The 14,924-nt window shown below is 40.6% G+C and overlaps 2 protein-coding genes across 2 annotated transcripts in view; both read right to left on the bottom strand.

Moving 5' to 3' along the window:
- Positions 1 to 1,440: 1,440 nt before the first annotated feature.
- Positions 1,441 to 5,956, bottom strand: tmem119a (transmembrane protein 119a). Its single transcript, XM_041042649.1, has 2 exons — positions 5,825 to 5,956; positions 1,441 to 3,666 (listed from the first exon to the last, which is right to left on the bottom strand). Exon 2 carries the CDS (start codon positions 3,649 to 3,651, stop codon positions 2,902 to 2,904), a length of 750 nt encoding a protein of 249 aa, XP_040898583.1. The 5' UTR covers positions 3,652 to 3,666; positions 5,825 to 5,956; the 3' UTR covers positions 1,441 to 2,901.
- Positions 5,957 to 7,992: 2,036 nt separating this feature from the next.
- The window catches only part of coro1ca (coronin, actin binding protein, 1Ca), a 32,887-nt gene continuing 25,955 nt past the window's right edge, over positions 7,993 to 14,924 (bottom strand). The window contains exons 4-11 of the mRNA XM_041041891.1: positions 14,193 to 14,322; positions 13,824 to 14,005; positions 13,182 to 13,301; positions 12,792 to 12,896; positions 12,530 to 12,675; positions 12,277 to 12,334; positions 11,879 to 12,121; positions 7,993 to 10,891 (exon numbers count right to left, since the gene is read on the bottom strand). Of these exons, the coding sequence (XP_040897825.1) occupies positions 10,772 to 10,891; positions 11,879 to 12,121; positions 12,277 to 12,334; positions 12,530 to 12,675; positions 12,792 to 12,896; positions 13,182 to 13,301; positions 13,824 to 14,005; positions 14,193 to 14,322 (1,104 nt within the window). The 3' untranslated portion in view covers positions 7,993 to 10,771. The remainder of the gene's footprint in view (positions 10,892 to 11,878; positions 12,122 to 12,276; positions 12,335 to 12,529; positions 12,676 to 12,791; positions 12,897 to 13,181; positions 13,302 to 13,823; positions 14,006 to 14,192; positions 14,323 to 14,924) is intronic.

The raw sequence follows: 14,924 nt of genomic DNA on the forward strand, positions 1-14,924 counted from the left end.
ATGGGCAGGCACGTTTCCCCATGGTCCTTACGTGATCCGCCGTCTCTCTCTCTAAAGATAACCACTGCCACAGTTGAGAATTCCAGGCAGGTGCTCATCAAAGTTTAATGACAGCCTTAAGGTGCTGTGTTACCTATTCTGGATCCTCTTCACCATTCAGATTGATTGAGAGGCCCTTTTGTTTGTCAGTGGCAGTGACAGTGAACAGGGTCAAAATAGACAAAGCAAGTGCAGCAAGAGATATGGTTTAAAAAAAAAAAAAGAATAAAATGAAACAGCACAGTTGTCCCAAACACTCCCTTATCTGAGGTTACCAAAGGTTGAGGTTCCTAAAATCAGACAGACAGTGAATCTGGCGAACGTGCCCCCTGAGAGCGCGTTGCTGGGTGGTCCTGTGGCTGTGTGACTTCCCATCATGTGGTGGGAAGAGAGAAAGTGTAGGGGGGTAGTGTAAGTGTAAGGGGTAGTATTTTCTCGAATTATTTAGCACCTCATTGACAAAAGAGCTGGGAATCTGACCCTAGGTCCAAGGCTCTGTCAGCGCTCACGTTTCAGCCGCCACAGGGTTACGTTTGCTTTTTAGCTTGTGTGCTGTCATGTTTGATCTTTGGCAGGTTGACTCACTTATGACTTTTTAAAATAAAAAATGGTTTGTGCTTCAGCCATTTTAGCAATATTTAATTAAATTTCACAACATTTTAAATTTTAGATGTGGTCTGAATGTAGCCATATGAAAATAAAACTGGTAGATACACAGATAAAAAGAAAAGCATTAATGTGAATAACTGAAAAATCAATATTTGAAGTGGTCACATGAGGGCAGCATTTCATTGCTTGTTCAAAACATGGAGCACAAAAATGTAAGTTGTTTGACTTTTTGTTTGGACTTCACTGGAACAAATCAGTGTCTCCATTTGTATAGACAGCACATGAGCTCTGTTGGAGCAAAGGGCTCTGTATGTATCTGGTTTACTGCTGTTGAAATATTTAAACAATCTTGTACAGTAGCCAGTGACGGACAAAGGGGCCTCTCGTCATCTCCAGGCTCTAATACCTTCTGCAGTCCTTGTGTTTGGGTGTGATGGTGCCAGCTGCTTCACAAAGGCCAATCAGAAAACTGTGGAGGAGTCGGTGTTACTGTGTTAAGAGTGCACGTCCTGGGCTTGAAAGGTTAAGTTAGAACACAGCTTATGTCTCCACAGAGCGGATATCACAAATCTTACATTCTTGAGTGGACGCAGCTCAAAATTACAGATTCCCAAGTTGAACATAATGTGCATGTAGCGAACATCCTCTGTTTTAGACCTTCCTCGCCTTTTCTAATCTTAGGTTTCTTCAGCGCTGTGTTTGTGTTTCATCCTGGCACCATGCTTTGACCATTTCCACTGGTAGATTTTCAACAATGACAGAAACATCATTACCAACATTTTTATTAAACGTAGGAAAAAACAAAAATGACCATTTTGTAAACAATAAAACTGTCACTTACAGAGGAAGCATCTGTCTGGAAACATCTGAGGCCAAAAATCAAATCTGAGGTTTAGTGGAAAAGAGTTTTTAAATGTGAAAAAATTCTGGCCCTTAAATCAAACAAAATGTATACCACACGCTAATCATTAGAATCATTAACTTAAGTAAGGGGACAGTGAGTTGGAGAGTTTCTGGAGTTACCTTCTCCAGTACAATCTGATATTTTAATCAACTAAAATCAGGTAACTGTGACACATTTAAATATTTTTGATTTTTAAATACTTTGTTAGCTACCACAAATCAGACTTAAACCTATTATACCAGCAAAACAAACCAGCTATCTATCCCTGTACTCAAGTTCTTGACTCATTACATAAAACCATAAAAACCATAATTTATCTTATACAGAAATATTACTTACTGAAAAAAGTCAAACCCTTATTCACAAAATTTTATACCAAAAAAAGCCTGCTTTTTAATGTATATGCCAGTTAAAGGCAGTTTAGAATTATCAACCAAATAATATGTTGACAAACAGATATTAGATAAATATGTGTTTTTACTTCAGCTACCCAGAAGTAACACAGTTGCAAATTGTACTTTTGGATATAAAGCTTTGTGAAATAGTTTCTTACAGTAAAATATAATGTGATACGACATAAAATAACATTAGGCAAACAAAATTAGGTAAATATTAATGTAAATATAAAGAGAATGTTTTTTTTGTTGTTTTTTTAAATCAAGTCCAACAAGTCGTTTTTACTGGCATCTGACTTTGCTTTATTTACAGCACCAAAGATTTTTCTCTAAATGACAGACTGATTCAGCCAAGGCTCTTAGCTGCTGAAAAAGATGTCGTGGCGTACAGCAGGACAGACTGAGGAGATTCCTCTGTCTTGGCAGGCATATGGAGTAAATATATCTCTGTATTTAAAACACATGAACACTTACTATTTCAATTTGGCAATCAAATTCAAATCCATTCTTATTGGTTTTTAAAATACTACTTTTTTCTTGCCTTCCTCCTTAAGAAAATCTTATCCATAAGATAAGAAAATCTTTTTATTTCATGAAGGGAAGCAACCTCAATGGCGCAACACTTTGATAACAGGCTGTTGTGAACTGGTGATATTATAATCACTGATAAAATCAAGGGACTGAACACTTCATCAAATCAATCTTTGCCCACATCTCCTGGAATCAGTTGTTGGCCATCTAATCACAACATAATTCTATAAATCTTTAGATTTTTGTGTTTCAAAGATGGATGATTTTTACATTTGAGGCATGAGCCCCACTTAAATACATTTTCCTCTGTAAAAAGCTCTTTCTAATTAAAACAAGTCTTGTCTATGTGTGCAGAATAACCAATCTGTCTTCATTTTTCTTAAGCATTTCACCTCTGTTGACATCAAGATCCTTGATCATGGCCTAGTGGTGGGCCTTTTTCAGATGGCAAGTGCAGACCGGCTGACTGGAGCTGGTGCTGGGGCTGGAGCTCTGCTGCACCTCCTCCCTGTGCTTCGGCTGCTCCTTGTGCTTGGGCTCCTCTCTCCGCTTTTCCACCTCCTCTGCCTGCCTGACCTTTCTGACCTCCTGACGAGGTGACGACTTGACATCTCTCCCTCTCTCTCCCACCAGAGCCTTGGAGGGCATGCGCAGGTGCTTAGGGGAGGCCATGCTCTGAGTCTGGACCCTCTTGACATGGTCGACAGCATACGACCTCTCCTGGAGCTCGCTGGAATTCTTGCGTCCACTAGTTTTATCTGCCATGTACTTCCTGGGGGGATGAGGAAGGGGCTTGTAGGCCTCCAGCTTGCGCTTATGACTCATGGCAGAGGCACAGCAGATGATGAAGACCATGACGATGAGAAGAGAGGTCACGACGATGATAATGAGCAAATTCTCCTGCAGGAAGTCCACTACTCGGCTCAGGACGAAGTCCTTCAGACGGATCATGGTGGTGGTGATGGTGTTGGTGAGGGTGGGAGTTCCAGTAGCAGTGGTGATGTGAACTGGTGCTCGGGTGGAAAAGGAAGTTGGGAAAAGGAGCTCCAGCTCTGCTTCATCACCACTGCCGTCCATGGATATGTTGTAGAACAGAGGAGTGGAGTGACACACACTAAACCACAGTGAGAGCAGGGTCACACAGGTGACGTGAAAAACCAAGCCGGACTTCATCTTATCGTCTGAGTCCTGCAATAACAACAAAGGGCTGTTTTTAATTTAGGATCAGAAAAATGAGTAAATTCGAACCTTATCTTGTGGGAGTCTGCTAACACAGTAATTTGAGGCCCCTTAAAGAAATACAATTTGGGAAATACACTCATTTGCTTTCATGTTTAAGTTAGATGAGAAGATTCTGATTCTGAAAAGAAAAGGAACAACTGTATTTCCCAAAATGTCAAACTATTTCTTTGAAGTGAAGCAATGTCAGATACTGAACACATGTTTTTAGCTTTAAGAGGTTATCCCTAACCCTGAGATGTTTTTGCTACCCACTGAAGCACTATACTAACTAGTCAAGCAGCACAGCATACGTATACTGATAACATAATGTTTTAAGGGCTGTTTCCATCTAAAATGTAACTCCAGTATCCAGCTTGACTCAGGTTTTTCTAGGTTTTCTGCTGTTCTCCGTCTTACACCAGATCTATTTTAGCAGGCAGCAGAGTAGCCATTACTTATTTGGGGTGGAGACAGTGAGTTTGGTGCTGAAGGCCTTATAATTTGTAAAGAAGAGGGAGGCCACCCATCCACCACACCAAAGCCAGGAGGAAGCTATATTCCAGACTGAGCACAGAGGCGTGGGAGACCTGTGGCTGTGGCCTCTATATTTACACTGGGCAGCAGCTGCTGTACACCAGCCCACAGCAGCACAGACCCGATGAAGATATTTCTGCCTCCAGAGAAACCTGCATTTACTTACAATACAACCGTCTGAATAAACTTCCCGACCCAGTATTACTTTTCTTCCATTGCTCTCTCTCCATGTCAATGTGAAATCAAGCTTTAACAAGGAAAACTCAAACCTTTAGAGCAGAGTTCAGTCTGTTACCAATTAAAACCACTGTAACTCTTAACACAGTGTGTAATTACACAGTGCTAAGCTGTAAAGACAAGCTTCTAATCAGCATTGTGCTATAGTGAACCTGCTGCTGCTCTGTTTTACACTGTACAGTGTGAAACCCACCCCCTCCCTGTGTGGTCGAACATACACTACGTACTCTGCAGGACCAGATGGTAGGCTGTACATCCAAGGTCTTCATCCTTGAATGTACAGCTATAGGACAGCTCTGCCCCTTAAATCCCCATAATTATAGCCATAATTACATTTCCTGTATTTTACCAGAGGGTCGACATTACATTCGACTGAAGGCCATCAAGACACAGATATGCAATTAATTCATTTCCTGACATCCCCCAGAGTGTCTTTAAATTTACAAACAGCTGTTACCACACTGTATGATACTATGATATGTGTCCTTGTTCAGTAAAACTTACAGAGTGAAATACTGAAACATCTGTATCTTTCAAATGGAAATATCCTGCATGTCTTGGCCATCATTTCTGACACATTTAACCAAAATTCAGTCTGACATACATTTGATGACAAAAATGCTGGAGTCTCAACTAAAAATTAAAAGAAAACAATGCTTGGCCAGACAGCAAGTATTTACAAAGGTGGAGCCAATGGCAGAGGTTAGACCATCTGAAAACATTTTCTTACATATAAAGTTATCACTTTCTCATACTCTACATGAACTACAGGTCATGACCTAAGAGGTATCATAAATTTAGAAGATTAGTGTAGAATGAGTAGACATGTAATGAAGTTACTAGCAATGTTACTAGCAAAATGCACTTAAGTATCAAGAGAAAAAGGACTCGTTCTGCAGAAAAATGAGCGATTTAATGTTATATATCATATTATTTTATTATCACATATTATTATCAACCTTAACTGCCCGTTTTACCTACTTAGCTGTAGTGTAATCTGTAACAATACATTATATTTTATAAACTGATCTCATGTTTTCCTAATCTGCAAATTAACTATTGCTGCCAAATACATGTAAAGGAGTTGAAAGCACAATATTTCCTGCTAAAATATGGTAGAAGCATAACATTTAAGAAATGCTCAAGTGACGTACAAGTTCCTCAAAACTGTAGTGCAGTAAATGAGTACATGTAGTTTGTTACTTTCCACTGCTGGATGTTAGTGACAAAAAGAGGCAGAAAATGTTGTCAGTGTGGACACACGGACTGCCCTGTAAAAAATTAAATCTTTGGCCTTTCGAGCTCATTATCAACATCCACTTTAAATTCATAACAAATATAAATATATACTTACAGAATGTGTTGTCCCTGGTTTATCTTATAGACGGCACAATGCTGTGCAGAAGACAGAGAGGAAAAAGGGGGGGAGACAGAGTAACGAGAGGAAAGTAAGAGTGGAAGAGAGCTTCCGAGCATTCGCCCTCCCTGCTAATGAGTGCTTTTTTTCCACTGAGCTCTAAAAAGTCTCCTTACTGCAAACTGATGTTCAGCCCTCTCTTTTCAACCTCTCCTCCCTCTTTCTCAACCTCCCATCCTCAGTCTTCATCCTCCTGCACTTATTGGGATTGAACTTTTTTAGTCTACTTTTTTTTTGTTGCTGAATTGTCGTAGAGAGTACAGCCATGTACAAGTGATGCTGTGCAATGGTGACATCTTACAGTGCATAGATAAATGAAAAACTTCTCTCTCTAGAAATGGTCTTTATTTTCAAGAAACGTGTGATTTACCAGAAGATGTATTGATTCATTCAAAGCTTGACGCATTAAATCGACAGGCACAGCTCAACCTGAGCTTTCTGCTTTAAAACTAACTGCAGGAACTACCTGCAAAGACACTGCAGTTGGTGCAACAGTCCCATGTTTCAGGGAAATGGGTATTTCTGTACTTGGCGGGGCGAGTCCCAAGACTTGCTCTGCCTCCCACTGAGTCCTCTCTAATTAAGTCCATGTTGATTACAGCCTGTCTGTACAGGGCATACAAGACCAGCGCAGAGAGAAAGCACCCCTTTCATCCCAAAACACATGTACAGAGCGAACATATAAACTTCATGGTCTTTTAGGAGCACTTATCTCAGGGTACGTCTGTAAATATGCAGGGGATCTATTTAAGGCTGCTTTCTTATTTCATTCGGTTATTTTGACAGATGGTGTGAGATGTTGATATCATAGCAGGTCAGCTGTGAAGAAGGTGACATTTTTCAAGACTTGAGGACATAAAAGTATGTTTTCAAATTTTTAGGGAATTTGATCAAGATTAAATTTTTTTTTCTTCAAGTTTTCGTCAAGTTTTTCCAGGTTGTGGAGGCGATATTGTAGTAGAAGGAGAAATTCTTCATACCAGTGTTCTATTTCTATGCTTCACACGTTGTTGTATCTGCCAGTGCAGCACATCCAATAGCTTTGTGACTCATTTATAGTTCTGTATTTCTAACTGATGCTGGAACAGAGGCTTATCATCAAGTATCACAACCTTTAGAGCATGTACTGAAGTGGTGTGTTAGGTTATTTTTGGTGGCTCAGACACAATAACAGATATGGCCAAATGTAGTAAATCAACAAAGGCAAAACAATACAGTTCGGAGTTATCATCTCTGCTCCCATTTATACTACAGGTCATGTTAATGTACTTAAGATACAGAAAAGCATTAATTTCTGTCTAACTTTAGCTTTGATCCAGGCAACTGTAGATTTTATCCATCACATCTGTTTCTAGACGTCTATTTATGCCTGTTTTGTTGCTTCAATGCAGGCAAATTTATCAACACAAGAAAACCCATACCTTGCTTTATGATGATCTACCTTTGGATGGTAGTGCACATTAACCTGTAAAAGAGGATAAAACTGTGTAAAAGAAGAAAGAAAACATGTTTACTGAACTTTACAGAACAGATTGTAATTTTACCTTTAAAATGATGAGGCTGACAATATTCAACATGTTTTGTATTGTTAGTGAAAAGCCATGAAAGTACTAAAACACATAAATGAGACACACCACTGTACTGGGTTGCATGTTCCTTCCTTATGATGAAAATGGGAACTGTAGTTTATTTTGAATAATCCCACTTATGCTGCTCTGCTGCTGAAAATATTCACCAGAGAACCAAACGTGTATCAATCAGTTGTGTTGTGTTCCTAATCCTGTTTTACGAATTACACTTTACTGTATATTCATGAACTGTTTTTAAACCATTTTTAAGGATTTATGTCTTCCAAGGAACAGCTGGGCTTGTGGCTGAGAGCCACAGACAGTCTGATGGAGATTTGAAGTTTTGAGAGACGGCCTAACACATTGTTGGTGTCGGTGTTTTTAAGAGGGTTGTTGACAAGAAAAATACAGGATGAATCCAGCCTTATCCTTCAAAGACTTTTCAGAAAAACAACATATCCAAACACGGTAATGACCAAATGCTAAAGATACGTCAACAAACCAGCACATCAGCAAATTCAAAACTGCACAATGAGCCCATTTTAAAAATTCTTTATTAATTTTTCTTATAATCAATGTTTGATACTTGAAGCAAGAATAATGAACAGAAAATGCTGCGCAGACCTCCACATGAGGCTTCATCCTGGTTTGTTTTTGTCTTATTTTCTTTCTTGATATTCATACGACCTCCAATACAACAGAGGTTCCGTTGTCTCGTGATGCATTATGGCAAGGTGCAGGGAACACAGACAAGGGGAAACATTTATAACCCACCTCCCTTCCAAATACCCTCTTCAGCACAACCACAAAACAAAAATGAAATAGAAAAAAAAAAAAAAAATACAGAAAATATGGTCTTGTTATTTACACAGCGTTCACTCATTTTTCTAAACCTTAATTACAAACATACATCTATCTTTCAACTGCACATTTCTCCAGCCTACAGTGTCCCTTTGGATCGCTATTCACTACTACTCCTCAAAACTTAGCTCTCGTGCCAACAGTGCTATAAAGAATCCATAGAGCGGCAGTCTGATATACAAGATAGGGCAGTATAATCTGTGTCAGATGCACATTCCTGCAGATTTCCCATCACTAATGTTCTAAGACTCACTGCTCACGTTGCATCTTGAAGCCACGATGACTCTGAAAGCTGTGCGTTCAGTCAACAGCTTTTCGGTTTGACATCTTTTTTTTTTTTTTTTCTTTTTTTTTCTTAATATGGTGTTTTGAATACCCGTACCGAGATGGAAAGTGTCAAAATGTCAGGGACACAATGCCTCTAACAAACCCCTGACCAGTAATGGTGCCTGGTGTATTGCGGGATGGGTTGGCAGGACTTCATGATGTCATCCAGGTGGCTCACGTGCAGTATTTTAGAAACAGGGTCCTTTGAACATAGTGTTTGCACCAAGTATAGCACCTCAAAGTGGTTTAAAATCCGGGCACCTATCAACTCTTCCATTTACTACACAAATCTACTCACACAACAGTCCCCTACAAACACTTCCATGGTCACCTCTATGGCACTTTCAGGTCTTTACAGTGGTAACAATTGTTGAAGGCAAATAACAGACTGAACCATTACCCGTCTCAGCTTCCCACTGGGAAACAAATCTACAACATAAAGAGAATAGAGCTTTTATCATAGCAAAAACAGCTCAGATCAGACAATTCAACGGTTCATTATTTTTGTAATAACTACACTGAATGGGGGCATCTGAGAAATAACCATTAAAAAACCAACAAGTGGAAGTGCTAAGAGGGATATAAGCACAGCTAGAACAAGAAACAGGCTAAAATTGACAGCGGACTGTTCAGTTCATCCAGGTTAGAGGCAAGTCTTGGACGATCTACTGTGAGTCCAGTTCATACCACCACCTCTCCCCCAAGAAGAAACAAAGCAGGAACATCCATAGTGACAGGTACCAAAAAGGCCAAAGACACGAGGCACGTTTTCACACACAATCTAGGCCTTAAAGGTCGACCACAAACAGTTTCTGTAGCAATCTCCAGTTTTATCACCAGATGGTTTTAAATAGTCAAGTCAATGTGTGATTACTTGGTGTCATTTCATAACAATTCCTGTTTGGTTTGTACAGAAAATACAGATGGCATATAATGCAAAGGAGCAGTGACAAAAAATAATCTCACTACACTTGACTACACTTGTATGTTGAGCTAACCCGTGAAAACTAAACACTGAGGTTGGTGACTGAACCTCTCACAAAAACAAAACAGGGCTGACAGACAAGTTTTTTTTCTGCAGGCAGGTCAAAAATCCACAAAGTTGGTCTTTCCACGGGAAAACGTCACGATGACAACCAACCAGTGTAACTGAGTCACTACAGTAGAGTGTTTACAGAAAGAGGAATGTTTTAGGAAGGATCTTTTTCCCCACACCAAGAAGTGCCAATCAGTCAGATGTGTGGAATGTATTTGTCCTTTTCCCCAATAACCACACGGTGCATGTTAATGAAGCAAGATAGAAAGGAATGCAAGTTTACACGGACTATTGTGTCCACAGTCAGAATGATGGAAAGCAACAGGAATGAAAGGAAAGCAGGCATTGATTTGTGCAGCTTCAACACAGACAGCAAGAATTTGTCATATATGATTTATCTTGAGTGCTTGGTGTAGACTGTGGCAGCTAAATATGTCTCAGAGTTCAATCAGAATTTATGTCCTTACAGGGGATTGGAATATCAATCTTGCTCTCAGAGGGATTTAAATCATTTTAATTTCAAAGTAAATTATTGATGAAATTCTTCTCCTCGTATAACCAGTCTACTGCACTGAGCTTCCCTGTTTGCATTTTGAATATTCCCGAGAGAGAGAGAGAAAGAAATACTGTTAAGGAGATGTAAACAAATATTAAATTTTGGCAACATTATAATTTTGGGGTATGAAACACTGATACCTACTTAAAAAAAAATATTTGGGCATACAACAGTTAATGGGAACCGCTGACATTGGAGTTTTCTTGGTCATTATTCTAAAACAAAAAGAATTATGTAAGACCTTTTTATACAAGTAGACAAAATAAAAAAAGACTGCCACAGAATAAAAGGAGTAGAGTCCTTTGTCACCAAAAAGCAAGAGTGTTTTCTGCTAAATTTGCCACACGTCCTTATTCCACCTGTGTTAAACTGAGGGTCGGGGGCTGGCTAAGAAAAAGTTCATCTGGAATGTTGCTAGGGATCATTGCTGGGCAGGACTCAGATGAAACACTGTCAATGAGATAGGCAGTGACCGGTCCCGCCCAACCCCCAGCCAATGGAACGTCCTGAATTGTAGCGGGTTGGGTAAAGGGTCATTAAATGGCAATTTTGGACATTTGCTCTTCAAGTTTGATGATTCGCTTCTCCTGACTGCTGACCAGGTCCTTGAGGGATTTGATTTCTTTCAAGATCTCCTCCAGCTTGGCTTCAGATTTCTGTGGGGGACACAAGAGACAAGTGAGACATTTTTGGCAGGTTTGTACACATTCCTATTACAAAACTGCTGCAGACATCCTGCTGTGAAACACGCACACACACAACTACAGCCACATTTGAACCGATGTAAAACCTAACATATGTCTCAATAGCGCACAAGGCACCTCTGGTGCCAAAAGCAGTCCCTGCTGTCTTGGACTGCCAAGTGGCAGGGCCTGGGTTTCTGAGGGTTAATATGTTAGGCCAGCTCTGGAGCCAAGTGGGCTGTGATTACAGAGCAGAACTGCAGAGAGACACATGGGCTGGGTCCAAGGCGGGTGGCTGTGTTGTGGGTGAGGTGCGGCAGGACGCCCAGCAGCAGCAGCAGACCCCTCAGTTTGTGGGTCAGAGGGTGGGTTGAACAACATCTACAAACTAGCTCACGAAGACTGTCAGCAATCTGCCCTGCTTCTTCCACATAAACGTACAATTTGTCTGTCAAACACTACGAGTTCCAGAGAGTCAGCTACAATGAGATGAGGCCAGGCGTGAGGGGTATGAATGACTGAGATGGGGGTGGGAGTCAGGAGGACACACTCTGATGTCTGATGAATATGTTCTAAATTTAATAGTATTAACTGTTTAATGTTCATCGTCTCCTCAGGGAAGTTTGTGGTGGGGAATTGTGAGGGAAAACTTATTCTTAGACAATTATAAATCCAAATTAACACCACAATTTGTATAAAGGACATAGATGAAAAATAATTTCATATTTACTTCCTGCTACAGCGCAGTCTAGAGTTGAAACAATTAGTTGGTCAACAAAAACTGCAACAATTCAGCTCATTATTAAACAAGTTTTTAAAGCAATATTAAAAGTTTCTTAGTTCCAAATTCTCAGGGATTTGCCGCTTTTCTTTGTCTTATGTGATTGTAAAATGAACATGTTTGGTTCTGACTGTGGATCAAAAAAAAATTAAATCTATTATCAGACAAAAAATACTCACAATCGATGGAGTTGGGGAGGCAGACTTGTTGGCAGGGCTTGAGTTCTCTGTCTTCTTGGTCACTTTGTTGTCCAAAATGTTCTTTTTGACCACTTTGAACTCACGGTTCTTGCCCGGGACGTAGCCGTTCTTGAGGGAGATGAGTATGGGGTCTCCGTTCTTGCCCTCAAACCACTCCTCAGCCTCCAGGGCAGGATCTGGTCCGGCTGTGTCCGGGTACAAGTCGTCCTGGAACAGGTCCGACTGAAGGGAAAAGAAAGAGTGACAAGCTGTGAGGAAAAGTGTATAACCAGCACATTGTAAGACAAAGCCTCACTACACTGACTGTGAATCTACAGGCAGATTCAGATTTGGTGTAGTAGCTGTGTGCATAGTGGTCACTTGGGATGAGGACTCACCTTTCTAGGCACAGTCATCACAATCGGTTCACACTTCCTTTCATGCAGTTTATAGAACCTGGAAAAACACAAATTCAAACCAACATACCCATAAGCCAGTGCATTGTTAAACAAAAATAGACACAACTGTCCCCACTGAGATTAGTGATTATGCTCCGCCTCCTAGTGGTGAAGCTAGGAATTCCACATTAAATGTGCTTGACTGAAAAATCTCAAAACAAATTCTCTCTTAGCTAATCTTAGCTTAGCTTACCTCGCAATTTCGCACTTATTGACATCAAGGCCCCTCTTGGGCATGTAGCCCATGCCCCTCTGTGGCTCCTTGGAGGCAAAGGTGTTGAGGAAGTGAACATATGGAGCCTCATCTGTGATTTCAAAGTAACGGATGCTGCTGTCACCCTGTAAGGAAATAAAGTGTTTTATTTCTGCGTTCAGTTATGTGGACATTAAATGTAAACATCTGGCTTTGTGCTGCTATAATAATGCTCGGTTTGAGTGCCTAAAGGGGAGTTTACCTTCCCACAGAGGTAAACAACGTTGGTGTCTGGGTCATAGAATGGCAAGAGCACTCCGTTGCTGGTGTCCATCTCATTAACGGTCATGGGCTCCTCCATGTTTTGCTGGTTAAAAAAAAAAAAAAAAGCATAATGATAAATCTGCCTGTCAAAGAGACTACAAGGACCTAGGAAAAGGTAACGTTCTTCAAAATAATAAATAGGCAGAAGTGGCTGTACTTTTAATAGCTGTGAATAATGTAGCAGCTGGTTTCATTTATACTGTTCGTAAATTAAAAACTTTTCTTCTTCTCTGAACAACCTAAAGACTAACGTGGTTGCAACTGTGAAATGTAGAACCCATAATCATTGTCCAAATGTAATGCACTCAGCATTAATGAAACAGCTTACCGTGTTCCAGAGGGCTAGCTGTCTCTCACTCATGCGGCTGAAACCTGTGGTGAGGACGTTGCCATCAGACAAGAAGATGGCCCTCATGGGTCGAGCACCCTCATGTGCCTTCTCCTTCTCCTGTGAGGTAAAGTTTACAGTGTAAGTCAAGAAGTCAGATTTATGCCAAACGTCACTGTTTCCTATTTCCAGTTTACCATGTCCACTTTTACTTTAGATTTGTTTCTTATTACTGATCCTGCACTCCTGGTCAGTTTGTCAATTTATTGTAATTCCTGTGTGAAGGTCTTTAGACATACATGTTCTTGTTTGGTTGTCTACTTGCAAATCACAGTGTGAAGTGACAATACAAAGCACATTATTCAGTTCAAATGTAATGTTGTTTTCTCTTGTTTCCCTTCTGAAGGTCAGAGTCAGCTGCACAGCAATAAACCCAAATCCAGTGATTATTCAGTGTCAAGCTAAAGGACAATTTTAAAAGGGACCAAGGCGCTGAACAAAGGCGTTCTAGTAGAAGCTGCCTCCCTACTTGCAACTCCATTTCACCACACCTAGATTAATATTTAACTCTCACATAACGCAGATAGAAGCAAACACAAAAGAGAGGATGTTACAACAAAGAAATCTTTGAAAACTGCTTACAGCTACAATCGTCTCCTTGCGAGGGTCGATGACACGGATGGACTTGTCCTTGCAGGAGGTGCAGATGAGGCTACCGTTGCGGTTCCAGCACACGTTGTAAATGACATCGGGGTGCATGTCCTCCAGGGTGATCATGGCCTCACCTGTGCCCACGTTCCAGATGATGATCTGGTTGTCACAACCTGGCGACAGTGTGAAGTCAAAGTGAGCAGCGGAGCAGAGTCACACGCAGTATTTTGTCGCTGTGGCAGCTGACACCACGATGACATGTTGTAGCTTTGAAGATTAGTGTTCAAACTGGTTTTCAGCCAGTTTTGGAGGCTAATTTTTTTTTAATCACAGGTCCAAGGACACAGAAAGAGTTCTTACCTGCACTAAGAAGGACATTGCGTGCTGTTGGATGCCATGTGATGATGCCAACGCGCTTGGAGTGGCCCTCCAGTACCACCACTGGCTCAGACATGGAAGTGACGAGGCCATTCTCAGGAATCTGCCACACCTGTGGAGAACATCAACAGGACAGAGGTCGGGAACAAAGAACAGACAGGAATGAAGAGGACTTTCATTTTCACCCTTGTGTTTCAACAGACACCAATGAATTGTAGTTACCAAAATAAACCCGAGGGGGGCAGCAGCAACTAAGAAGTCAATGGCCAACAACAGGATATGATTCAGTGACAGATGGGACATAGTCAAATTTAAGTATGCAGGCTGCAGTTCCTTGACAAACCAAAACCTTCTGATAATGAATGACTTAACTTAGAGGTTAAGTCATGCAGTGGCTCTGTCTGAGGATAGGTCTGATAACACAGCTGAGAGATAAGGCTGAATTTCAACACAATGCTACAATAAGATGACACTGTGTGCTTCCTGTGGTGAAGGGAATTCTTCTTTTTTGGTGATAAAACATTTGCTTATATTACCATCTTTGGTATCTCTGCATATCTTACAGATAATCAGTTTTTGCTCAACCCTTCACAATCTATGTCCCCACTGGAACAAACTACCACAATATTATTTTAAGTGGTACCTCTGCAGGACATGTCTTGACTTCAGTGTACAAGACAATTAAAATCCATTCTTTATTGTAAAAGAATGGTT

This window comes from Toxotes jaculatrix, chromosome 7, assembly GCF_017976425.1.
Source record: "Toxotes jaculatrix isolate fToxJac2 chromosome 7, fToxJac2.pri, whole genome shotgun sequence".
Classification (NCBI taxonomy): domain Eukaryota; kingdom Metazoa; phylum Chordata; class Actinopteri; family Toxotidae; genus Toxotes; species Toxotes jaculatrix.